The sequence below is a fragment of the Malus sylvestris genome, chromosome 15 (assembly GCF_916048215.2).
Source record: "Malus sylvestris chromosome 15, drMalSylv7.2, whole genome shotgun sequence".
Taxonomy (NCBI): domain Eukaryota; kingdom Viridiplantae; phylum Streptophyta; class Magnoliopsida; order Rosales; family Rosaceae; genus Malus; species Malus sylvestris.
The window spans coordinates 17368938-17395596 of NC_062274.1; the positions used below are offsets into that span (position 1 = coordinate 17368938).

A 26659-nucleotide genomic window follows, 5' to 3' on the forward strand; every position below is an offset into this window, starting at 1 on the left:
AAAATTATTTAAAATAATTTCTGATTGCATAATATATGATGAATGGACATAATTCACGGATCTTCAGATCCTCATTTGCTTGCATCATGTATGCAACACCAAACCCCCGTGTACAATTATATAAATAATAAAATAAAAGATGATGATTATATAGGTGATTGGGACTGGAATTTTATTTGGTCAAAATATAGAAATCAAATGGGCAGGCGTGCCCTCATTCACAACCACCGGCCTGCCCTCAGCTAGACTAATAATAGTGTATGCCAAGCTAAACTCAATCTCCATTATTAGTGACCAGGTTGAATAACTGTCTGTGGAATGACGCCGAGAAGTTCCCTTCTTCCACCATTTTTCGGCAATCTCCGGCGATGGCAAGGATGGCTTCAACTCGGATTCTCCTTTGATAGAATATAGATTCAATGCTAATTGATAAAAGGATTTACTATTCATACACATTTTTTTACTTCTCACATATTTTTCTTAATTTTCAGCTATTATATCGAATGAATTGAAGAAGATCAAATAACATAAATGAAACAAGAGTGTGTGAAAAATAAAAAGAGGTGTATAAATAGCAACCCTCTGCTTGTTGTTTGGCCTTGTGCCTTGCTGGCTTTATGAACCGTTCTTTCAAACCAAAAAAAAAAAAAAAAAAAAAAAAAAAAAAAAAAAAAAAGCAACCCTTGTGATTAAATGGTCATCAACTACGATCTTTCTCCAAAGTGAATAGTTGTGAAAAATTGTACCTATATATTAAAGGAAAACTAATGAAAAGGGCTTGAAAACTTTGAGTTTTAATGATAAAGACAAAATAAAGGGTAAAGTGAATAGTACCAGGATTGACTTTTTAGTGTAAAAATGTGGTTTTTCGTTAAAGTGAACAGTATCACGGGCTTTTCGTTAAAACTCCCATATATTAACTCTAGAGTTGTCACATCTTCTAATGTCAGTTAATTAATTAAGAAACAAGGCATGTCTATCTCTCCCACATAGTCCAAATAACTAGGTTTTTATCACAAATGGTTTATGAAATTAAAAATTGATTTATGTAATCTCTGAAAATAGGTGTCGCAAATCCATGTGGTCCTTCTGTCATAATTGTGTCAAAAATTCTTTTATGTGCTGATGTGGCATATAAATGGATTCAACAAGTCTAATTAAATTAAAAATAAATAAGAAATAGATTTAATAATTAATTAAAAAAGTTGTCAACCCAAAAATTTAGTCCCCGCAATCACCTCAGATCCCAACCCACACTCGTTTGCCTCCATCTATGGTAGCTTTTGCTGTCTATTCTCTTAAAAAAAAAAAAATTCTCAAAACAACCATCTTTACACCCTTCAACACCTTTCACTGAATTGGACCAGGAGCAAGACCATCTTTGGTGACGGCTTGGGTTGGTGACGACTTCTGTGACATCACCGTTAATATTTGGATGATAGACATCCTCACAAACTTAATCTTAGAGAGCTTGTTGAGTGCTCCCCCGATGATCTTGGTGAAACAGCGAGCTCTGCCTTGAGATAATCTCATTGTGCATAAGGTATTTTGACAACTTTCTTAATTAATTGTTAAATTATTAAACGCAAATAAGCACATAACATTTTTTCTTTTATTTTTGCAGAATTGTGATGAATGTACCATATTGATTAGCACCATCTATTTTCAAGACTTACATTGATTGATTTTCAATTTCATGGACCATCTTGATGATGTAGGTCAATTTTAAGGACTATTTGTGATAAAAACTCGTAACTCTTGTGGGATCCATTTATGCGGCACATTAGCATGTAACATAAATTTTCACAGAATTGTGGCGGAATGACCACATTGATTTGCGACACTTATTTTCAAAGATTATATTAATCGATTTTCAATTTCAGATATCATCTTAATAGTTCGGGTCAATTTCAAGAACTATTTGTGATAAAAACCCAAATAGGAACTCGCATTGACCTTTTGTTGTTGTTGTTGTGAAAAAAACCCAAATAAATAAATTAAAGCAGGAAATCGCACTGACCTATTGTGTTGTTGTTGTTGTTCATTTCTTTAATCTTGCAGTTAACTATCACCATGTCATCCACATTTTCAAAATTGATTATATATTATTCCTGTACCAAATGATCGACACGGATAACACTAATTAATAAGAAATTAAGCAATATTATAGATTCTCTTTTGGATGAACGGAAAAGGGAGACTGGAACACGCGTTTAACGTTCTTTTTCCATAACAGGTCTACTAATTGTTAGTTAATGCATATGAACATTGTTTTATTTGTGTGTTTAACAAACAAAACACAATAGCAAACACAAATACGTGGTTATGTGAAAGAAAACAACAATTATATATAAATAATATGAGTCACCAAATAACAGCTCTGCAACTTCCTCGCCAACCCAACATATTCGAATCTTCATGATTTGCTTCATGAATGTAGACAAGGGCAAGCCTTTTGCTAGAAATTTAAAATATCATGAAATAAAAAGCAGGGAATCTGGAATGTCAACTTTGAGTCCTTTGTTGTTGGAAGCTGCAGACATTCAGGTGGGAGCAGAACCCATCATCTAATCTAAATGCATCATAAAATTGTAGTTGTTGATGTGCAAAATTGGATTGATTTTGGAACAACGTAAAGTATCAAGGTGTAACCTTCGCCAGGTTGCTTCGGCCACCAAGTGAAAATAATATATAAAAAGATAAGAGATAGGGAAACAAACACAAAATATACGCTATTCACTCTAAGTTGGGCTACATCTACGAAGATAGAGGAGTTCTCATTAATAATGTAGAGTTTACATGATACAAAAATTTAAGCATAATCATTATTAGTGAGTTCTAATAATGGAATGGACTAGTGAATCCTAGATCAGAAGAAGTTTATTTGTGGGAGAATGATCTTCTTTTATAGTTGAAGAGTCTCATATTTTCATTTGCGGTCGATGTGGGTTTTAGGAGCTTTGTTCTATGTTAGACACGGATCGCGTTGTGATTGGTATTCTAGTTGGAAAGAAACTCATGTGCCTCAACATGAATGTTTTAGTAGGTTCCTGAAGGTATAAAGTTGACCATTACTCAATAGTTTCGGGATTAGTGAAGTATGATACAAATAGTAGCCATTGGATTGTTATTGAAGGATAAGATAATGGTTTTCAAGAAGATGCAGAACTAGGTGAAGAAATTTAAACCTAATCATCGATGCCTAGCTAACACCTGTTTACCAGAAACTTTGTAATTTGTAAAAGCTGCCTAAACCCTAGCTTGCTTGTAATTTCTTCTGAACCTAGTTCGTTATTCATGCTTTGCTTCTGAACCCTAGCTTGCAAGTCTTTTTGTTTCCACACTTCTCCCCCAACCTTTGTAGGGAGCTCTTAGTCATTGATGAGCAGTGTTTGTTTCGCTTGTTCAGTGAATCGTCACTGTCAAGTCTCCGTGCCTCCGGCGATATGTGTGGCTTTAATCATGAACGATCCAAAAATGTGCATATATAGTTGACATCATGGCCTAATTTGCAACATGAAACACAATTTTACCAGAGAAATAATTGAAGGGGGCAAACCTAACTCATGAAATAACCTGCATGATTTACACAACTTGAATAATTATGTCAAATTAAGTGGACAAAAAACATTGCATTGTCCATCATTTAGATTATAAGGAAAATAATGTCGTACGACCTAACACTAACAAACATCATACATGTCAACATTGCTACCCATGTTTTTAGCTGAAATTGTAATTCGTCAGAAAGGTAATTAACCCCACGAAAACTACAACATTGAGCCAACAAGCAATGGGCAAGCAACACAAGATTAAGTATTTATGATTCATACATGTCAACAATTCTCTCAATTTAATCACCCAAATTTTCAAACTAGTTGTGATCCGTAAAAAAATATGTATTTATGATTCATACAACAATTGATTAATGCTTAAAGAAAAGCTTAAACTATTCATAATCTAATCTTCTTCTCCAAACGTTGGAAATTATGGGAATTTCAACAAAACACTCTCTGTAATATTCATAATCTAAGCTTTAACCAGATACTATTTACCACACCTTTATTTGTCATTCTTTAATTAAAACTAAAGTTTTTCTTGAAATTAGACGAGATATTATATATAAAATAAGCTTGAAAAAAAACGTGGTCGGCAGGATTCGAACCTGCGCGGGCAGAGCCCACATGATTTCTAGTCATGCCCGATAACCACTCCGGCACGACCACTTGATGACACGAGATGTGACAATGGTAATTCTAACAACCTTTTAATTTCAGCACAACATTCTAACAGACCTTTTCTGGTTCAGGGAAACGGGGAAGAAACGAAGAGAACTGGCAGCGACTGTGAATCTGACTGCGATCCCAGATGTCAAAAAGGGGGGTATTTTGGTCAGTGGAAAACATGAAAAAAGAGAAACTAATTGGGGACAAAACTGGAAGTACACTGTTTTGTTGAACAGTAAATCATTGTATTTTGATTTTTTTAAATTAAAAAAAAAAGAATAGATATGATCAGATTAGCTACCAGCGGGATTTGAACTTATGCCGTCATGTAAGAGCTCAACACTTTTCACTATTGTGGTAAATGACCACTTACATGTATTTTGAGTTTTTGAATATATTAAATTTTAATGTCAAAATAAGTATTTTGCATTTTATTTTTTCGCTACAAAAAATTAACATGATTGAGGCATCATAATTCTAATAAAATAAAATAAATCAAAGAATGCTATTCTTACTATCTATACATACAATAATTTAATATCATTTTATGTGGCGATTGAGTTGTGTGACTTTGGTGTAATTTCTGTTTATTTAGTAATTTTATTCTTCTTAAATTGCATTTAATTTTTATCCTTCCATTCCAAACCTTTGCCGTACCCTACGTTCCATCCCACCCGTTGATCTGGCATTGTAATTCAAAATAGGTGAAAATTCAGTGAAAGCTCCAAGCCAAAAGTCCATGAAAATTAAAAATAGATGTCACATTCTAAAAGCTGCCAGTTTGGAAAGAACTAAGGTGAAAGAAAATTATTGATACTTTTATCTCTCTTTTTTTATTTTTATTTGGAAAATCCCCAATTGTAAAGACAACTATTTCTTATTTATTTTTTGGGTAATGTTAGGAAGACTAAATTTGTAGATTAAATTTGCGAACTAAATGATGTGCCACAAATATGAATGAGCACGTTAATCAACGCTTAAGTAATAATCAAATCATCAACTTCAATGTCATTTAATTTATAAAATTTTGTGTACAAATTTAATTTCCCTAATATTATCCTTATTTTTTATGATGGTGAAATAAAAAACGATACAAAGTTTTCCTTGAGGCATAAATTACTAGAAAATCATCATGGGTCATCGAGGCGGTGGTGGAGCACCACCAGTCGCTTAAGAGTAGTGATAAGATCAGTCGTGAGTAGCCGTTAACTAATAAAGATGGAGTGGGAGCTGAGGTTCCAAAATTGCAACAAGCGGGAACTTCCGAGGCGTAGCCAATCCAAAAACTTCCTCCATGCTCAAATCTTTTGTTGTAATATTGTCAGGTAACTTCCAGTTGAATCCATGCAACAAGTTAGCCAAGCTAGACCTAATCATTTTAAGTCCAAGGCTATAACCAGGGCACCTCCTCATTCCCGAACCAAAAGGCAGCAGCTCAAAATTATGTCCCTTCACATCAATTGCCTTCCCTAGGAACCTATCTGGATTAAACTCTTTATTAACTACATTGTAAAGATGAAGAAAATGAAGAACTGTGTATGAAGATTTACAGAAAAAGGAAATTACAGAGAAAATAGAAAGGTCTGAAAGATAAGAAGAAAAGTGCTGATTGTATTGAATCAATTGTAAAGTGTGATTACAAAGCTTTATAGAGTAACATTTCTTAAAGACTAAACTACCCTTCCTTATCTAGTTAATAGATCCTAACTATCAGATTCTAACCACCTACATCCAATTACAACTACCTCAACCACATAGGTTGACATGGCAGCAACCATTCCCAACCATATATGCTGACATGGCAGCAGCCATTGCTTCATCCATCATATGTCTACACTTATCATTCCCCCTCAATCTCAGCTGGGTTTACCAAGCTTGAGATTGCAGCAATGTCTAAAGAAAGCTGAACCAGCCGCTGCAAATCTGCCATGACCTTGTGCTCGCGCTTAGCATTATCCTTGTAGTTAAACATGACCAAAGCCCGCTTATCCTCAGCACTGTAAACCTGGTTTTCCTTTCTAATACGAATGGCATTCATTCTCTGGTGCCTACTACTACTCATTACATACCTAAGGTTCTCAAACTTCTGAATCTCATCAGCCTAAAGACCAGCAGCCCTCTCAATTGCACAATCAATATTTTCGTGAAAAATGGGAAAATAGCTTCTCCACCGAAGGATGTCACTTGCCCAACAAATAATGCCAGCAGTAGATGAAGAATTTTACAATCCCCTGTAAACCAAGCCGTTTAACAACTACAACTCTAATCAACTAATCTTGACAGAAAACTTGGCTTCGTGTCCACAAACTTCAATCAACTAATCTATACAGAAAACTTGGCTTCGTGCCCACAAACTTCAATCAAGTAATCTATACAGAAAAATGGCTTCGTGCCGTAAACAAACAGTAATGGCTTCGTGCCGCAAACAAACAAACTTGAAATGGCTTCGTGCCCAAACAACTAACTATCTTGAAATGGCTTCATGCCCAAAGAAACAAACTTGAAATGGCTTCGTGCCGCAAACAAAGAATAATGGCTTCGTGCCTCAAAGAAATCAATCAACTACTTCACAAAATCAATGAATCATACACTTTTGCAGGGAATTGGCAGCTCCACCACCAAACAGAACATGGATCAAATAACACCAGAGAAGCACAGAGAGCTGATATGCAAACAACACCAAGAATTCCTCACTGAGACAATCAAACAAACAGTTGGAGTGCATAAAGAAAGATGAAACCTGAATCTTCAGTTCTTGATCCAAAAACGCCCAGAGAAACACCAGAAATCATCGACCATGTGATGGATTCTGATCGAATGAAGCCTTCGGACGAACAATTGATGATAAACCGCTGCCTTCTGGATATGTAGACAATAGTAAAGCCAAGAAATCAACAAAAGCACTCTTTGACATTTCGTCAAACAGAAAACAACAAAAGCACTCTTTGACATTTCGTCAAACAGATAATGTGCAATCAAGATTGCAGCAAGATGCCATCGACTTTGTTTTCAAAGTCTGCAGATCCTTCACATAATAATTCTGAGCAAAACCCATCAATTTCAATCCTCAGCCGCAACAAATTCTGAAAACCCAGAAAAATTTCACCATTGAATTCTCTCGCTAACAAAGATCACAACAGCCATTGCTTCAGGCGAAAGGATCATATCAGAGTCAACCTATCGTAGCCATGTATGGATTGCAGAGAGCAGAAGGTTTTGAACGGCATAACCACCCAGAGACGGCGCTCGGCGGTGGTGAGGTCGGCGACATTCCATTTGCTTTCATTGCCGTCACCAAATCACAAAGAAGCACTGATAAACAGCAACCATGAATCAAAACTCCAATCTTGAATCAACCAACGCAGATGAAGAAACCCAGATCGAGAAACCCAAAAGAATCTGCAGTCTTTATGTTTCAACGAAAGAAAAACGGCACCAAGGATGTGCATTGCGTATGAGAATCTGAGGGTGTCGCAAGAAGAGTTCTTCAAGAAGCAACATGAAGATATCAAATCGGAGAGTTTGAAGGAGAGTGACCATGACTGCGGAGGTTCTCTCGCAGCTCAACGGCGTCATCGCGAAAGGCGAACAGAACGGAGCACCGAAGATCAACCCAACAATCGCAATCGCGATCCCAACAATCGCAGAAAAATCATCCTAAGAATCTAATGGAAATTTGAAGAGAAACTAAACTGGGAAGAAAAAGAAAATGTAAACTACTACGAAGAAAAACCACCAGAATCCATGGCGTGAGCCTGGTGGCTCTGATACCATATTAACTACATTGTAAAGATGAAGAAAATGAAGAACTGTGTATGAAGATTTACAGAAAAAGGAAATTACAGAGAAAATAGAAAGGTCTGAAAGATAAGAAGAAAAGTGCTGATTGTATTGAATCAATTGTAAAATGTGATTACAAAGCTTTATAGAGTAACATTTCTTAAAGACTAAACTACCCTTCCTTATCTAGTTAATAGATCCTAACTATCAGATTCTAACCACTTACATCCAATTACAACTACCTCAACCACATAGGTTGACATGGCAGCAACCATTCCCAACCATATATGCTGACATGGCAGCAGCCATTGCTTCATCCATCATATGTCTACACTTATCGCTCTTCTGGTGCATTCCAATGTGCAGCGTCTCTCCCCATACTCCATGTGTTTATTAAAATCGTAGTTCCTTTGCAAATATCATAACTTGTGACATTGCAATCTTCAAGGGCTAGATGTGGTACTAACATGACTGCCACTGGGTCCATCTATTAAAATTTTAGAGACTATGATCTCAATTGTAAGGAATAAAACGAAAATGGTGATGAAGGTTTCTGGAAAAATCTCAGAAATTGCAGAGAGAATGTTTTCACAGAAAATGCTTGCATTCATTCAATCACACTAAACATGCGTGCAAATAAATTACCGTTAGAGAGAGCGATTCTCTCTCTATATTACACAATCAAATCCAACCATTCTTGTAATCTACCCTATAAGATAGTTACATGTGTCAACACAAATAACTAACTCTAAGATTACATCTCAGCTGTCCAATTGGACTGTGATCCAATGGCTCACAATTAAAACTGAAAACTAAGACTTAAGCTAATATTTCTCTAACACAAACACTTATATTCCAACACTCCCTTCTAAGTGTTGTGTTGAGATTACTCCAAGCTCTTTGCTCCGATATTCAAATCGATCTCTGGCCAATGCCTTGGTAAAAATGTCTGCAACTTGCTCCTCAGTCTATACAACAGATCGATCTCCCAATCTTGCTATGCATCTCGAATGAAGTGAAATTTTCTGTTTATATGCCTTGTCTTATGATGATGCACAAGATTATTGGCTATGGCTATAACTGAGGTATTATCACATAGAATTGGTGTAGGCTTAACCTGTTCTTCACCAAAATCTGAGAGAACAAATATCAACCAGATTGCTTGTGCAGTGGCTTCTGCTATACTAACATATTCAGCTTTAACCGTTGACAATGCAACAGTACTTTGCTTGATTGATGCCCACGAAAATACATCGAGCCAAGATTAAATGCCTATCCAGATGTGCTTTTTCATATCATCCTTACTCCTTAACTAATCACTATCACAGTAGTCAGTGAGCATTGCTTCTTTTCCTTTCTCATATGTCATCCCATAATCAAGTGTGCCTTGAATGTACCTAAGTACTCTTTTAGCAGTTCCCATATGTTTTCTAGTAGGATTATGCATAAATCTAGGTAACAGACTTGCTGCAAACATGATGTCCGGCCGTGTAGCAGTCAAATATAACAGACTTCTAACTATATGTCTATATAAGCTTTCTTCAGCTTGTTCACTTCCATCTATCTTAGATAGCTTTTCATTCACTGTAATAAGAGTAACAACATATTTACAGTCTTTGAAACCAAACTTATCCAGTAGTGTCTTTGCATATTTCTTCTGGTGCAAGAAAATGGAAGAATCAGTTTGTATCACACCTAATCCCAGAAAGTGATGTAACAGCCCGAGATCAGTCATTTCATACTGTCTCATCATCTCAGTTTTGAACTCCATCATCAACTGTTGTGAACTCCCTGTGTAGATGATATCATCCACATACAATAAGACAATGAGTATTCCACTTTCGGCAATCCTCACACATAATGTAGCTTCGATAGAACTTATGTGAAAACCAGTTTTAGTGAAATTAGAATTGATCTCTTCGTACCAAGCTCTTGGAGCTTGCTTAAGACCATAAAATGCATTTTTGAGTCTGTAAACTCCATCTTCCTTGTTCTTAACCATAAATCTAGGGGGTTGATCCACACACCTCTTCATGCAATACTCTATTCAAAAATGCTGACTTCACATCTAATCGAAGCAGTTTCCACATTTTCTGTGCAGCTAGTGCAACTAATGTTCTAATTGTATCAAGTCTAACAACTGGTGCAAAGGTTTCATTGAAATTTATTCCATGCTTTTGGGAGTAGCCCTTTGCAACCAATCTTGCTTTGTTTTTCTGCACTGAGCCATCAAGGTTCAACTTGGTTTTGTAAGCCTATTTGACACCAACTACTGGTTTATCAGATGGTCTACTAACTAACTCCCAAGTATTGTTCTTATTTTTCATTGCAATTTCATTCTTCATTGCTTTTTGCCATGTTTCATCCTTGGCAGCTTCTTCAAAAGTTTTAGGCTCAATGATGCACAAGTTGCATTTTTCATATGCTTCTGCAATACTATTGTATTTGAGTAGAGTGTGATCAAAATCCTGTGGACCTGAACTTCCACTTTGTTCTGTGGTTCCAATTCTAACTTGTGTTTCTTCAATACTCCTTGGTGTCTCACCATTTACTTCTGATATCTCAGCTCGAGTTAAGCTTGATTCACCAGTCTCATTTTCTTTCTCAGTAAACTGAAATACTACATTCCTTTTGTGCACTTCAATCCCAACTTGCTTCTTCATTGAACACTACATCTTTGGAAATGATAACTTTTCTAGATTCAATGTTATACAATTTGTACCATTTCTCACATCTTCCATACCCAAAAAATATGCATCTTGTGTTAGACAAATCAAGCATCTATCTATGTTGTTTTGGAACATGTGCATAGCACAGAGAACCAAACACCCTCAAATGCTTAATCCCTGGCTTTCTTCCACTATAGGCTTCAAAAGGGGTTTTCTTGTCCAAAGCCTTAGTTGGGCATCTGTTTAAAACATATACTGCAGTGTTAATTGGCTCAGCCCAAAATTCCAGTGGTATCTTCTTCTCAAACATCATACACTTAGCCATCTCCACAATGGTTCTATTCTTTCTTTCAACCACACCATTATGTTGTAGTGAGTATGCCACTATGAGTTGTCTTTCTATTCCAATTTCTTCATAAAACCTGTTAAACTCAATCGATGTGTACTCTCCCCCTCTATCACTTCTTAATTTCTTCAATTTATAGCCACTTTGCAATTCAACAGTAGCTTTAAACTTCTTAAACACATTGAACACTTCAGATTTGTATCTCAGAAAATAAACCCAACACATCCGAGTACAATCATCTATAAAGGTGAGAAAATACATATTTCCAGCTTTTGTAACTACTTGTTATCTCTCTTGGAAAAGAATCTCAGCAATGCTTCCCAAGTATGCATCGCTCACACACTTCATTGGTGTTCTTAATTTCTGGCAATCCAAGCACTATTTCTTGTTCCTGAAGTGACTTCAAACTATTTACATTCAGGTGACACATTCTCCTATGCCAGATCAAGGTTGACTTACTCACATTTGCCCTCAATGCAATGTGTAAGCCTGTTTAAAGTTTCAAGGGAAAACTTATGTTTCCTTTCATTGGTACCTTAGTAACCAGATTAGAGAGAGCATTCATTATAAATCTCAGCCTTATTATCTTAAAAAATTAGAAAATAACCATGTTCCATCATCTGCCCTACACTTAGCAAATTCTCCTTTATGCCATTTTTACTTTTGCAGTTATACTTTTGTCAATATCAACCAACACATCTTCTGTGCTAGTCATGTGGTTACTACAAGCACTGTCCACCTACCATACATCTTCAATGAGTTTCTTATCAACTGCATTATTGGCATAAAACATGGTTGGTGTAGGAAGAACCTGAGTTGCATAATTCAGCTGCTGAACATTTTTCTTGTTATTGCAGTCTCTTGCAATGTGACCAATTTTCCCACAACATTTGGGTTTACCTTTAAGAAAGCATTCACCATAGTGATACTTATCACAATGCCTGCAAGGATTTCTACCACCTTATGTAGCTACAATTTACTTCCCAGATCGGTAAGTAGGCTTTTGATTCCACTTTTTAAATTTTGGTTTCCAATTCTTCTGATATTGATTGCCTTGATTTCCAAAAGAATTGGTAGGTTTGGGGTTCACACTGAGACTCGCAAATGCTCTTTTAGTTTTGTTCTCATTATGTCTCTCTGGTCTCTGTGCAAAGCTCTTCAATGAAGCAACTACTTCTTGAACCTCAATCACATCTATATCCTTTGAGTGTTCAATCACAGAGCATATAGAATCATATGCAGAGGGCAAACTAATCAACATTTTCTGCACAATTCTCTCTCTAGACAATTCTCTCCATAATTTCTCATTTGATTAATCTCATTAAACAATTTTGTAAGATAGACAGACAAAGACTCATCATCTCTCATTCTGGTATATTCAAATTCTCTACGAAAGCCTTGTAATTTAACACTTCTAAATTGTTTGTTGCCATGGAATTCTTGCATCAAAACGTCCCATGCTCCCTTTGAAGTTTCTTTGTGAGATATTCAAGGAAATATCTCATCGGAAACTGCTTCCTGAATCAGCCCCAATGCCTTGGCATTTTCATAAGCTTCTCCGTGAGAGTCATAGCATCACTCGATTCTTCTTTCTCCTTCTTCTTTGCATCAGATTCATCAGCTCCCTTCGAATTTGAGCACTCTAACCCTTTTTCAACAAACTCCCATAATCTATGAGACTTGAAGATAGTCTTCATACTTATGCTCTAGAATTCATAATTTTTACCATTGAAGATTAGCGCTCTCAGCTCACCATCTCCAGATCCTGCCATGTTAGACATAGATCCCGCAAGCAATTTCTTCAAATTTCAGACCGTTTTCTTCATAGATTCAAACGCCCAGTGTTAAGTGATCAAACTTGGCTCTGAGGCCATGTTAGAATCTCAGAGACTATGGTCTCAATTTTAAGGAATGAAACAAAAATGGTGATGAAGGTTTCTGGAAAAATCTCAGAAATTGCAGAGAGAATGTTCTCACAGAAAATGCTTGCATTCATTCAATCACACCTCACACCAAACATGCGTGCGAGTATATTACCGTTAGAGAGAGAGAGAGAGAGAGAGAGATTCTCTCTCTATATTACAAAATCAAATCCAACAATTCATGTAATCTACCATATAAGATAATTACATGTGTCAACACAAATCACTAACTCTAAGATTACATCTCAGTTGTCCAATTGGACTGTGTTCCAATGGCTCACATTTAAAAGTGAAAACTAAGACTTAAGCTAATATTTCTCTAGCACAAACACTTATATTCCAACAGCATCCTCGTTGTCTCTTTCATGATTGCATCTATATAAGGAAGCTGTGCAATGTCCTTCTCTTCTACCCATCCCTCTCTCCCAATCATTATGTCTAGCTCTTCGGTTGCCTTTTCGATGAGGTGTGGTTGTTTCATGAGTTCAGACATTGCCTACTCCACGGTGGTTGCTGAGTTATCTGTGCCTCATGCTATTAAATCCTAATTTAGGAGATGACAAACTTTAGACATGTTTATGCAGTTATATATGTCCATCGAGAACACGTCAGTATCTTACTTATTAGAATAAATAATAGGGGTTTAGAGTAAACGAGGATTTAAATAACAAAAATTTGTAAACAAATAAAGCATACGTACCTGGGTGAATCCCTTGACACTGTCAAAGTTGAGCTTAACTTCAATATCAGGATCTTCAGCCAGCTGCATCAGTAAGGCCACCATGTCATTCGACACAAAATCCTTCACTCCTTTCATGTTTGCCTTTTGTTCATCCAACACATGATCATGGAACCGGTTGAATTTCTTCTTCAATGCTTTCATACGCTCTATGTACCCTTGCAAGTCCAAACACTGAGCCCTTGGTATCCAATCCCCTATATTAAGTACCCCATTAATGAAGAACAACTCTTCTAACATCTATTGAAACACTTCTAGTGACGCTATCGAAGTCTCAGATTCGGACATGCTAAAATACTTCTTACCCAACACAATTCTATTTACAATGCTAAGGGTTAGTCGCGACAGGTGCTCTTTGAGCATAGTTGGCTTGCCTGGCACTGCACATAATCATGATAGAAAAGTGCGGTTTTCTTGAAAACGAATATACTCAATAGAGTCTAGTACTTTTAAGCTAAACAAATGGGAAAGGTAAATTTTCAGGCCTTGGCGCCAATATAGACTGTGAGGTGCCCAGGTGAGATTTTTGTAGTCGTAAGTTGTATACTTACCAGCTACCATTTCAGGTCTAGAGCAAAGATGTGATCATGTGTCCTTAAGAATTGTCTTGCCATTTCTGGAGATGAGGCAATTACAACTGGGTAGGAGCCGAACTTAAGTTTCATTATAGGTCTATGTGTTTGGGACAATTTGTGAAGGGATTGTTGAGGCAGAGGGCCAATGAGGTTGAGGTTGCCAATTATAGCCCATGGTTTGGGAGCTGGTGGAAGTTTTATATTTTGGGGTTGGAGACCCCATAAGCGTTTAGGAGCATATGCACAAATAAGCAAAGCGTGAGCTGTCTCTGGGATATGATGATTCTTCTTTTTTCGCCACCTCATTTTGTTGTGAGGTAGGCGGACATGTAGTTTCACAAACAAACCCACGATCGTGTAGAAACTGGGATAACTCAAAATTTATATACTCTCCACCATTGTCAAAACGCAAAATTTTAATATCAGAGGAAAGCTGAGTTTTAACCATCTGATGAAACAGACGAAACACATTACAAACCTCACTTTTATTTTTCCACACATACAACCATGTCATATGGGTGCAATTATCTGCGAAAGTAACAGAACACTTAATTCTCGAAATAGTACTGACAGGGGAAGGCCCCCCCACACATCAGAGTGTATTAGCGCAAACGGAGAAGACCTTCTATTCATACTTGAAGGGAAAGAAGCATGATGACTTTTGGCTAAATACATACTTTACACTTCATTCTAAGTCTTCAATACCATTGAACAGATCAGGTAACATATGTTTTAAATAACCAAACGATGCATGCCCCAAACGATTAAACAACAATACCTTATGTAGATTACTATTATGCGACGTAGGAACCAAATTAGCTTTTCTAGGAACCACGTCATCCGCATAATATAGCCCTTCTCTCTTAGTGTCATGTCCAATGATCTCTTTTGTCTGAATATCCTGAAGCAAACAAAGTAAATGATAAATTAATACAACACAATCTAACTGTTCATTGACTTGTGGTTCAGACAAAAGGTGATGGGATAATGACAGAACCAATAAACAATTATGTAAGGGAAGAGGGGGTGTAAGACAAACTGTTCGGCTCTAACAACAGGAGCATTAGTACCATTGACAGTTGTCACACACTTTCTATGAGGATGTCTCATAGATTGAAACAAAGTTTTATCATATGACATATGATCCGTTGCACGGGAATCCAAAACTCAACCTTTATTCACTATTGTAATACCACACGACTGCACAATAAGGGCTGCACGCAGACCTACTTGCAGCAAAATACTCCTTATACGACACTGCAATTGCTTACGCACAACAATTGCACACGGAACTGCAGTTGTAATTGTACACAACAAAAAAAGTGCCGTTTCACACAGCAACACGGCAACGATGACAACTAGCGATCAGTAAACTGTAGCCCAAGTATATAAAAAGAAGAACTATAACACGGTACAACTATAGCACACGATGTACCAAGACTGCAAGCAGCTGCAATTCTAGGATCTCCTTTGATTTAGCAATACTAGTTCCAACTTGTGATGTAGAAATCACACTTCCGGCAGACAGCAGCAAAGCATGCAGCAGCGCACTGATTACAGAACCTCACAGCCACGAAGAATTTTGAACTCACGGCACAATTGCAAAAAATACAGCAATTGTACAAGATCCACACGGCACAGCACAATAGGCTGCAATTCCAGGCAGCAAGGAAAAAAAACACACTGTTAATGCTGGGCTTGCTTTAAAAATTAAATTAAAGCCATTTGGCATCTCCTTTCTTTGTTGTAAAAAAGACAGCTAGAAAGTAAGGAGTCAAATGACTTGGCTGTCACGTCATGTATAACATCTTTCTTCAAAAACACCTTGATGTTTTTTAGCCTTGGTTGGCCTATTTGACTACTCCTTCGAAAATGATCTTATAACTTATTTTCTACTTCCAGTGAGCAATGCTAGCTAGCTTGATTAGCTTTATGATCGTACTCACAGTGAGTTTCTGTTTTGGTCTCTAACAATTGTCCCACCCCCGCGACAGCTACATATAAAATTCTCCAGTGTTTCTTTGATTTTCTCAATGAGCATGGATGTCACGGTGCAAGATCCTTGAAAATATGCACCAAAGAGTCTTAGACACAGAAGGAAACTACGAAAGATTATAGAAAGTGATGTGCGAGTTTCATCTTAAACTCAAGAGAAAATTTTCAAAATTCGTTGTTAGGTATGACATTGGGATAAAAAAAAATTGATGTATGACAATTTGAAAATCATAATTCTTCAGAATAGTAAATTGAGAATTACCCTTTTTTTTTTGGTCAATGAGAATTACCCTTTATACACTATAAGATAATTATCTAACAAACGTCATATATGTCGACAGTGCTCCCCATAATTTTAGCTGAAATATTAATTCAACATAAAGGTAATTAACCACACAAGAACTATAACATTAAGCCAACCAGGAATGGGCAAGAAACACAAAATTAAGTGTTCATGATTCATACAGGTTGACCATTCTCCTAATTTAATCATCCAAAATTTCAAACTAGTTATAATTTATACAAAATTACATGTCTACGATTCATACATGTTAGCAATTGATGAATGCTTAAAGAAAAGTTTAAATGGGAATTTTTTATTTTTTCATGTATAACCCTATTCATAATCATCTACGTTGGAATGAAATTAGACGAGATATTGTATGTAAAATAAGTTTAAAAAAACGTGGTCGGCAGGATTCGAACCTGCGCGGGCAGAGCCCACATGATTTCTAGTCATGCCCGATAACCACTCCGGCACGACCACTTGATGGTGGAACATGAGACACTAGTATATAACTATATGGCCTCGTTTGGCACATCCAATAAGGCAGCGGGTAATACTAATAATACAGAATACAATATTTGATGTCCGTTTGTGTTAAATAGTCACTGAATTAAATAATCCGGCCCATCTATTTTATACGGTGATTACCCGCTTCCTTATACTCTCCAAAACCACGGAATAATTTAGTCGCTCTCATTCCTCTCCAAACGGTCTCTCTGCCTCTCGCGCGCTTGCTCTCTCATCTGAATCCAGGTTCATCTTCTCAAATGCCTTCTTCTTCTTCATTTGAATCCCAGTTCATCTTCTTATTTTTCTTCGTCTTCCCATGTTCCGCCCCTCCCCCTGTTCTTCCCCCTCCTCCTATTTTTCTTGCAATTTTCTTTCAATTGATTGAATCTAGTTATTGTTTTCTCTCCAATTATGCAATTGATTATGTAATTTTGTGTTTTAATTGGAATTTTCGAATTCTAGGATTTGTTGTTGGGGTCGAATTTTGGATTTGTTGTTGGTGTTGAACTTTCATCCATATCAGTATATTGTTTAGTACTTGGGATTAAGATTCTTCATGAACACCAGCAGTATTCGCTGGTCAGTTGGGTGTGGATGTTGCTTCTACTTCTCGGGTTGGCATGTTCACATCCGATTGCCAGTGAGAGGCCTCAAACACAGGCGGTTTGCCAGATCATATCTTGAACCATGCCGGCCCCTAGTGTACCTCCATTCAAGCTTGGAGGATTATTGAACACAGTTGCTAGAGAGAGGGGGGAGAGATTAACGGACTTATCTGTTTGCTGTTAACATCCTATTTCAAGGGGCTCTTAAGACAGACGATTCTAGCTTTGATAACATTCATGATTTTCCAAGGGACCTCAGATTTTTCCTTTTCTTTTTTGTCAACTGAGCAACCTGACCTGCAATAAAGATTCTTTATTTCTGGGATATTTGTAGGGGCAATGCAGATGTCAATCTATTTCTTAAATCGAAGTTCGAATCCTCTTCGCGAAGATTAGAATGGCTTAGAATATAGATCTTTACCATAAGAATAGCATATTCCTCTACAGTTACAGAGATTATAAAACTGTTGTACACATCGGGGAAAAACAAAGGGAAACAACAATCAGTTTTGTTCATAATTTAAATTAGTACTTGCTGATTGTCTGTTTAGCTTTACGGTTTTTGGCTATTCTGGAGTGCAGCATTGTTTCTAGTTTGATTGTTTGTTTAGCTTTACAGTTTTTGGCTATTCTGGGTGCTTTCTTTGATTGTCTGTTTAGCACTTTCTTCTTCTCTTCAAAGAGGAGCTGCGGCACCCTTTCTCTGCTGCTCTGCTGCTCTCTTCTCTGATCTCTCTCAAAATGGGCTGCTCAGAACAAATGGTGCTCTCTTTTCTTCTCTCTAAAAACACACGGTCACACTTCTCCTTTTGTTTTCCCCAAAGAATGGTTCCATATCCGAGAAAACCAATTGCCTATGCCTTTGAAAAAGGCCAAAAGTAAAGGCCTTTGCTTTTGGTTTCTATCACGTACTATTAATTATATGCACAATTGATTATATGCATATTATTGTGTATGTAATTATAGGAATGGAAAGTGAACAAAGCAGTCAACCAAAAAAAAGTAGAAGGGTTTGGAAACAACATGATGAAGATGCATTATTGTCCATACTTGAAGAGGCAACTTGCATTGTTGGCTATCTGGACAAACTTTTTCTTATTGAAACCAACTTGCAGTTGTATATTTTGTGAACTTGGATATGTGGTTGGATTAATCTATATAACGTAATGGTTGTAATTGTGTTTTGTGAACCTTCTTTTATGTTATTGGAAAATATTTTGAATTTGATGTATGGAATTTACTATTTTTCTTTGTTATTTGAAAATTTGTGTGGTTTTGAATAGGTATAAATATGATAAAAGTTCAACAAACAAATAAAATTTGTCAATTTTTTTTCTTCCCTTTTCTTATCCGGTTCAGTACCAAACACATTATAAATAATACGGTCATTAGTTCGATACTGCATCAAACGCTCGACTAATTTAATCAGTACTATCCGGTGGTTCTTTATCCTATCTGACAGAAATAGTCAGTACAGTCTGAGCTGCCAAACGAGGCCTATATATATTTGTTCTATCAAACCTTTTCGTTTTAGTACAACATTCTAACAGACATTGGTACACAATTTCATTGAGAAGGATTGTAAGATCGTATCATAAACTCACTACACAGATACACATAAGAATGAAAAAAAAAAAGCCACACAAGTAAATAAGTAAAGAGGGTTGTCTTGAGAATGAAATATAAATTTTGTTGATACAAACGATTTATGGGACGTGTGAGGATAAGGAGTGTTGTCTGCACAGGAGAGCGGATAATTATTAAACTTGAGATCTCTAGTACACGGGTAGAATTGGGCACGGATCTATTTGATTTGGTTTGACATAAAAAAATATAACTGAACCAACTAGTATTCAACAGTTCGGTTTGATTAGATTTTGACCAATGCAAACATTGAAATTAAACCAATTCAAACCATTGTCAATTGGTTTGGTTCGGTCGGTTTAAACCTATTTAACACATAAATAAATAAAACATTAATCATTTCAAGAATTTTAATCTACTAAACATCGCACATCTCACGCATTCCAATTTGATTAATGATTAAGTTTTTCGGAGCATAAAAAGTTCATCAAGTCAAATAAAATTAAGTTTGAATTAATTAATAATAGAGAGGTACACAGACAATTTAGTTTGATTTGGTCAATTTCAAAAGTATCAAATCCGAACCAAACCAAAAGTAAGCAAAGCAGTTTTGCCCTTAAATTGTTTGAATTTTTTCTTGGTCAACACCCAACCAACCCGACCAATATGGTTCTGTTGACCCTAAAAACTACCAAGCTTACGTGGCGCTCAGGTCGAGTAACTAATGAGCTAACTACGTCCTTCGGTTGATGTGGGGTGTGCCAACTCGTCGGCCGAGCTCGGCCGAGTAGTAAAATGTGTTGATGTTGTGTTGGGTGCGCAACTGACTTCTCGATCTTGAGATTGCGGCCAAGGAAGGAACACATCTCGGCCTTCGGGTTCTAGAGCCTGAAGACAAGGTTGCTAGTTCTGCGAAGTTCAATATCAAATTCAGCTCTCAGGGTGCCGAATGTAGTAACTTGGTAACACCTCACTTCACCGAAAAGGCTGATGAGATGACTTCTGCCAATAAGGATTTGAAAATCCTTCTCAACCGAGACTTGGGTAGATAACCAGTCGGCCTCATCGCAGTGCTGTTTATCCAAATTGAAGGTGCTTCGCGGTCGGCTGATTCTACGGTAATAATGCTATTTATCCAAACTGAAGGTATTCGCTGGTTACCTTCACAGTGCTATTTATCCAAATTGAACATGTGTCGGCAAAAAAGAAAATAAAAATCTCAAGGTTGTTGAGAGGTTTCCCGTAGAGTGATAATTTGCGCAGGGCAATTTGTGTGTTGAATTGGAGGGGGCTTTCCGTTGCCATTGCATCTGTATTTATAAGACTGAAGTACTACCTTTGCACGGTCAGATAATGTTGCAGAGTTTAATTGCAATTCTAATTCCTGAAATTAATCCGCGTCAAAAGCCAAGCATATCCTCAGATTGTAGTTTGTGACTTCTAAAATAAAGCCTATCTAGGATTCCACATCACATCAGAAACCTAGCCCACCTAGGCTTCTGATCTCATAAAAAAAACCTCCATCAGAAGCCTTTTAAAACCATTTGATCACTTCCATCACCATAGCCTGCCTAGGTTTCCTATGTCATCATTACAAACCTAGCTTTTCTAGGCTTGTCTCATCATCATCCAAAGCCATCACCTTTATTGTGGCATGCATCCTGACCCTATCTGAATGCATTTCAAATTCATTTTTAGCTTCCATGTACCGTTAGATATCCTAAATCAACTCGAACTATACTGCTCGCTTGGGATATAATTCACATCATATTTATCTGGTTGAAGAAGATGCTAGGATAATGCATATTAAAAGATAATTATTATGATAAAAATCATAATATTATCCTTTAATAATGACAAAAATTATCTCAACTTTTCCATCTAATGATTGAAAGCTATGCTCACTCAACGGCCTTAATTGCGCGGGCCGATGGTGTAAATTTGGGTCCAAACAGGTTCAGATCAGCAATTTGGTCAATTCAGTCGGTTTGATGCCCACCCCTATGCATGGGTTAACGCTCTTAACCAACAGAGTTACGCAAACCCGAATCAAGGTTCGGGCCTCAAATATGCTACAATAAATGCTCTTAACCAACAAAGATACAAGTACCCTTGCCAAATATATGCAAATATTACTAATAAAGATGAATTGGCAGTCGAGGTTCCATAACAGCAACAAGTGGGAAATTCCAAGGTGTGACTAAATCCATAAGCCTCATCCATACCAAAAGTCTTCCACTTTCACATGTTAGCCAAACATGTCTTCATCATCTTCAGCCCTAGGTTATAACCTAGGCACATCCTCCTCCCCGACCCAAACAGCAGAAACTCAAAGCTCTCTGACCCTTCAAATCAATGCCAGTATTCCCTAACTACCTCTGTGTCCTAAACTTTTCTGGTTCTTCCCACAGTTTAGGATCTCTCCCCATGCTCCACGTGTTCACAAAAACTAGGGTTCCTTTGCAAACATCGTAACCTGCCACATTGTAGTTTTCAGCGGCTAGATGTGGTGCCAACACTAGGTTCTGAAAGACGATAGGCGCTAGTCAGGCGACAGGCTAGGGCATAATGCTTAGGCGGCTAGATGGACTCTTAGGCGGACTAGGCATATTTAAGTAAATCTATTATATTTTGTGTAAATAAATATCTGTTTATACTTAAAAATATATACAATATCATCATAAACTACAAAATAGAATGACATATATATTATGTAGTATTGGAACATAATGAAAACATGGAGAACAAGCATATAATGTGTGTTCATTTAAGTATTCAACAAGTCTCTTGTAATTTATTGAAAAAAAATAAATTACAAAATGAAAGTTATTGACACGCCCTGATCTCGGTGTCCAAAGGACAATGGGATGACCACGTGTTGATCGCCACCCAAGGGTGACTCAAGCCATTTCATGAATGCATATGCCAAGAACATGTGAAACATGCATAATAGTTTTGCGCGTAACTACGCAATATAGTATTCAAGTACAAACCTTAATAAAATAAAATAATATTCAATTGCCAACAATTTAAAAGTGATGATGTATGACATGTTGAGAGCATACTACTAATTCGAAATACAAGCGGAATGAATATTAGAAAGTGCGATTACAAGAGATGTCCTACGCGAAGAGGAGGACGCAAATTCATTGATATGGGAATGCCTCGTAGCTTGGGTAGTATGCCTCGTCCCTAGGTCCTGAGTGGGCACAAAACAAAATATGAGTGGACCAAGTTTATATATAAGTAATACATTTTCCGAAAACCCTAGCATGCCATCAAACCTTCATAAAACATATATCATATATAGTGTGCTTAGTAATGGTATCACAATCGCCCGAAGGCACTACATCGCCCGCCCGAAGGCATATATAGATATCTTCCACCCGAAGGCACTACATCGCCCCCCCAAAGGCATATATAAATATCTTCCACCCGAAGGCATATATAAATATCTCTCGCCTAAAGGCATATATGTATGAATATCCACTAAGTAAGCACAGAAAATCATGAACATAATCCTTCCAAAATATATCTCATCAGAGCTTAATAACTCAAACATCATATCATAAATCCATGTTCATAAATATCTCAGTAAACTTAAATTCGATAAAGTATGATAATTCATCAAGCGCAAATCCGATTTACTCATAAACGTTTCATAAAACGTAGCCATTGATAGGAATTTTTACCACCTGCAAAAGTAGGAATAAAAACACTTAAAAATACTTGCAAGAGTACAAGGTTGTCGTAATATAGCAACTCAAGTAAGGTCGTTCTCCACATGAATTGAATGAATAATTTATGTTAAAACCAAATCTTAATTAATTATTTGAAAACAAAGTTTGGAATAGGTTGATTTTATGATCTAAAATATTAAAAACGAATTTAATTAAAAATAATTAAATAAAATTGAGAAAGTAAAGAAAACAAAAGAAAATAGTTTTGAAAATAAATTTGAGCACTAGGGTTCCGCCGTCACCTTAACAATCCTACGTAGTTCTTCCAATTACTTATGACTTACACACCATATTTGAATGTTAGGTTTTCCTAAAGTATATTCTACTTGGAACCTCCAACATAGAATGTATTTCTAATATGCAGCCCGTCTGTGGCGTCTAGATCAAATGTGAACATGCAAGACTCATTAAGTTTTGTGAAAACATTTTGAAAAACCATATAATCCTTAAGACGTGTCGTCCATCCTAAGAAGTTACACATATTAACCACAAGAAGCCACCGCCAATTTCAGGGAGCGCCCTCCGCCAAAATTGCATCAAAGTACTTTTATAAATATCCTAATGGTGGCCAATCATCAAGACAATTAGATAATTTAAACTGATGATTAATAATTCAAAACCGCATGCATAATATCATAAGCAAATTGAAAAGAAACTACATATTCTTATTAAGGCTCATGGTCTCGCCCTAGCAAACGAAACTAGTTACTAACAACCACAAAACAAAATATTATTGAAAACATGGATAGAAAACACCTTGAAAATAAACTTGAATCGTCAAAAGCTCTCTAAGGCCAAAATGCGTGCGTTCTCCCCCTCTTAGGGTAGGCCAAAAAGGCTTATTTATAATACTCTAATTAAAATCCTCCTAGTAAAAGTTCTGAGAAAAAAATTAGGAAACCTAATAAATTGAAATAAAATAGGAAACATAATCCTAAATTAACTTGGTAAATTCATCCAAAAATTTGCACAGCCGCGTTTTAGACCCAAATCAGCTCCAAAACGGGCCCAAAATAGCTAGATTTAAAGCTTGGACTATTCTGAACACTTCTCTAGAAAGCCACGAACCCATCTTGGGCTCTAAAAAAGGTATGAACCGACGAAGCTGGGAGCTCGACCAAGAAACTTGTTAGAGATTTCAATAATAAATATATAAATTATTATTATTATTGTTTATACCATATTTAGGGCCTCGTATTTAGATCTCGTACAAATACTCAGGGGACTTAAATGTAATTATGGGATAAAGGAAGGGGCAAATATGTAATAAGTGAGGAGTCCTTATTCTATAAAAGGACCCCTCACCCTCACAATTGGGAAGGGCCTCACTCTCATTCTCAGAGGCCAATTCCTAGGCCTGAGATCCCCTCTCTCACCTTCTCAACGCTCTCACTATCAGAGCTCTCTCTCTCCCTCAAATAAATACAATCAGTGTGGACGTAGCCCAAACATTGGGGTGAACCACGATAAAATCTTTGTGTTCTTTGTGTTCTTCGTGTTCTTGAGCGTTTGTGCAGATTCACGGTTGGATTTACGTTGTTCCAAAACCGCATCGGTTTTGTGCATCAACATTTGGCGCCGTCTGTGGGAATCGATACGAAAAGTTGTGTCGGTTCTCTTTCATTTTTTCACCTCCACCGTGAATCTACAAAATCTGGAAAAACCCAACAACACTGCAGCACCAAAGTCACAGCCACTTGGAAGCATACACGTTTGGTTCCTTCCCATTACCAATATCCAGAGATCTGATCTGATTTCTCCATCTTTATAATTGCTACTGTTTCTTAAGCTTTAGCTTTCTCTCTAACATGAAAGACCAGGCAATGAAGAGGTTTGAAGGAGATCATCACCATCACAATGGGTCTGCCAACCAATCCCATCCCGCCACGTCGCCATCGTCAAAATTCGGAGATCCAAAAAAAAAAAAATATTTCGTGGCTGGAAAATAGAAGCAGCGACGTGTCCCCTACGCTCAAGGATTCGTGAAAACAGACATTTACAAAAAAAAAAACCTCCATTCTTTCCCTCATCTCTCTCACCTGATCTGTCCATCATTCCCCTGCTCCGTCTGCATCCTTCCCGCCGATTCATGGCGGCGACGCAGGTGAGTCTTCTCCTCCAGAAATAGCTCAAGGATCTTTGCAAGAACCCGATCTTTACGTCGTTCAGAAGGCTCCAAAGTCGGACGATTCGCTGCTCCCTGTGCCAGACATTTGCCATGCCCCTGATCCGGACACTAGACCCGAATTCTACGCGGGCCAGCCCAAGCCATGGCGACCCGATGATTTCGTAAACGGGGGCAGAAGCGGAGCGGGAAGGGCAGCGTACTGTGTCGCATCGAGCGGTGTGGCCGTGTGGCCCAATGCAAGCGAGCTGGTGCCGGAGACGTTGGGGGGACTTGTGCAGGAGTTCTCGAAAGCGGCGGCGGAGCTCAGTCATTACTCAGTTCAACTTCAATCGACTGTTTGGACGCCAGAAACCTGTCCACCACATTCTGGGCGGAGGCAAATCTGCTAATGTCTTGTTGTGGAGGAACAAAAAAAAAAAAAAAACGGGCTAGTGTTTTAATTGCTGCGACTATTGTCTGGGTGCTATTCGAATGGCTCAATTCTCATTTCTTGACTCTTGTGGGGTATGCTTTGATTCTTGGCATGCTTACTCAGTTTCTGTGGTCAAATTTTTCTGGCATGATTAACAGATCCCCAATGGCAGATGACAGCACAAAAAAGCAAAAGAAAAAGGCAGTGGGAAACAAAGTGAAAAGAAAAAGGAAAAGGAAAAGATGCTTTTACATAAAAATGGTATCTTTTTGCTTTTACAAACAGGAGTTGTCGGTTTTTCAAATAGGGAAAGGAACAACGTCATCAAGTGGAAGCCAGATGTGATTTACTTTTCTTGTTTTTGTGTGATATAATTTAGTTTTCCTATCTTTCAAAGACATTTGTATAAACCCCATCAGAGGATAATATGTATAAACCCCATCAGAGGGTCAAAAAAAAAAAAAAAAAAAAAAAAAAAAAAAAAAAAAAAAAAAAAGGAAAAGCCCAAAACAAATGGGCTGACATGTTGCGGAGGGCAAAGGCCCATAGGCCTGAAATAGCACCAACCAGGTCATCAAAAGTACGCCTAGTACTCCAAATTATACTTGAGCACTACTCATGTCATTCATACATAAACATTCATGAGCATCACTCATGACAATCATACATAAACATTCATGACCATCATTCATGTCAACATTCATGAGCATCACTCATGCTAACATTCATGAGCATCACTCATGTCAATCAACATAAACAGTCATGAGAATCACTCATGTCAATCAGCTTCAAAAGCTTCATTTATAAAAGCTCCAGCTTCGAAAGCTTCATTTACAGAGTTCTAGCTTCAAAGCTTCATTTACAGAGCTCTAGCTTCAAAGCTTCAGTGCAGGGTATACCAATACCGCCTCCGAACAACCACCACTTCGGCCCATACATGGATTCAATTTGAAGTCTCCAGCCAACAGACTCTATTGACCGAAGACTTGGGGGACTACATTATGTACCATATATTGGGCCTCAACTGGGCCTCATGAAAAATACTTGGGGGACTCTAGCCCATTATTTATGTATTGAGGAACGATCCCTTATTCTATAAAAGGGACTCCCTCACCACCATTAGAGAGCATCGCCGCCTACTG

General features: G+C 37.3%; 1 protein-coding gene, 3 long non-coding RNA genes and 2 other non-coding genes across 7 annotated transcripts; 2 read left to right on the plus strand and 4 right to left on the minus strand.

The window, feature by feature from the left end:
* The first annotated feature begins 633 nt into the window (after positions 1–633).
* LOC126604728 (uncharacterized) lies at positions 634–26031 on the plus strand. The gene is made up of 2 exons (XR_007616725.1): positions 634–685; positions 25965–26031. It is a non-coding gene; the product is annotated as an uncharacterized LOC126604728 (long non-coding RNA).
* TRNAS-AGA (transfer RNA serine (anticodon AGA)) lies at positions 4145–4226 on the minus strand. The gene has a single exon. It is a non-coding gene; the product is annotated as a tRNA-Ser (tRNA).
* LOC126604726 (uncharacterized) lies at positions 5818–7551 on the minus strand. The gene is made up of 2 exons (XR_007616722.1): positions 6967–7551; positions 5818–6457 (listed from the first exon to the last, which is right to left on the minus strand). It is a non-coding gene; the product is annotated as an uncharacterized LOC126604726 (long non-coding RNA).
* LOC126604724 (flavonoid 3'-monooxygenase CYP75B137-like) lies at positions 13013–14420 on the minus strand. 2 transcript variants are annotated; one of them, XM_050272025.1, is made up of 2 exons: positions 13644–14420; positions 13013–13477 (listed from the first exon to the last, which is right to left on the minus strand). In XM_050272025.1, the coding sequence occupies exons 1-2, from the start codon at positions 13920–13922 to the stop codon at positions 13421–13423; spliced, it is 336 nt and encodes a 111-aa protein (XP_050127982.1). In that variant the 5' UTR covers positions 13923–14420; the 3' UTR covers positions 13013–13420. The 2 variants fall into 2 exon arrangements, with proteins under 2 accessions (XP_050127982.1, XP_050127983.1); XM_050272026.1 differs by having other exon boundaries at positions 13013–13487.
* On the minus strand, positions 16937–17018 carry TRNAS-AGA (transfer RNA serine (anticodon AGA)). The gene has a single exon. It is a non-coding gene; the product is annotated as a tRNA-Ser (tRNA).
* On the plus strand, positions 17192–18884 carry LOC126604725 (uncharacterized). The gene is made up of 2 exons (XR_007616721.1): positions 17192–17291; positions 17511–18884. It is a non-coding gene; the product is annotated as an uncharacterized LOC126604725 (long non-coding RNA).
* Positions 26032–26659: the final 628 nt, after the last annotated feature.

Coding starts and splice junctions, on each gene's coding strand:
- LOC126604724 (XM_050272025.1), bottom strand. CDS start 13,922: ATGTTAGAAGAGTTGTTCTTCATTAATGGGGTACTTAATATAGGGGAT. Junction 13,478..13,643: donor GTGTCAAGGGATTCACCCAG/GTACGTATGCTT, acceptor AGGATTTAATAG/CATGAGGCACAGATAACTCA.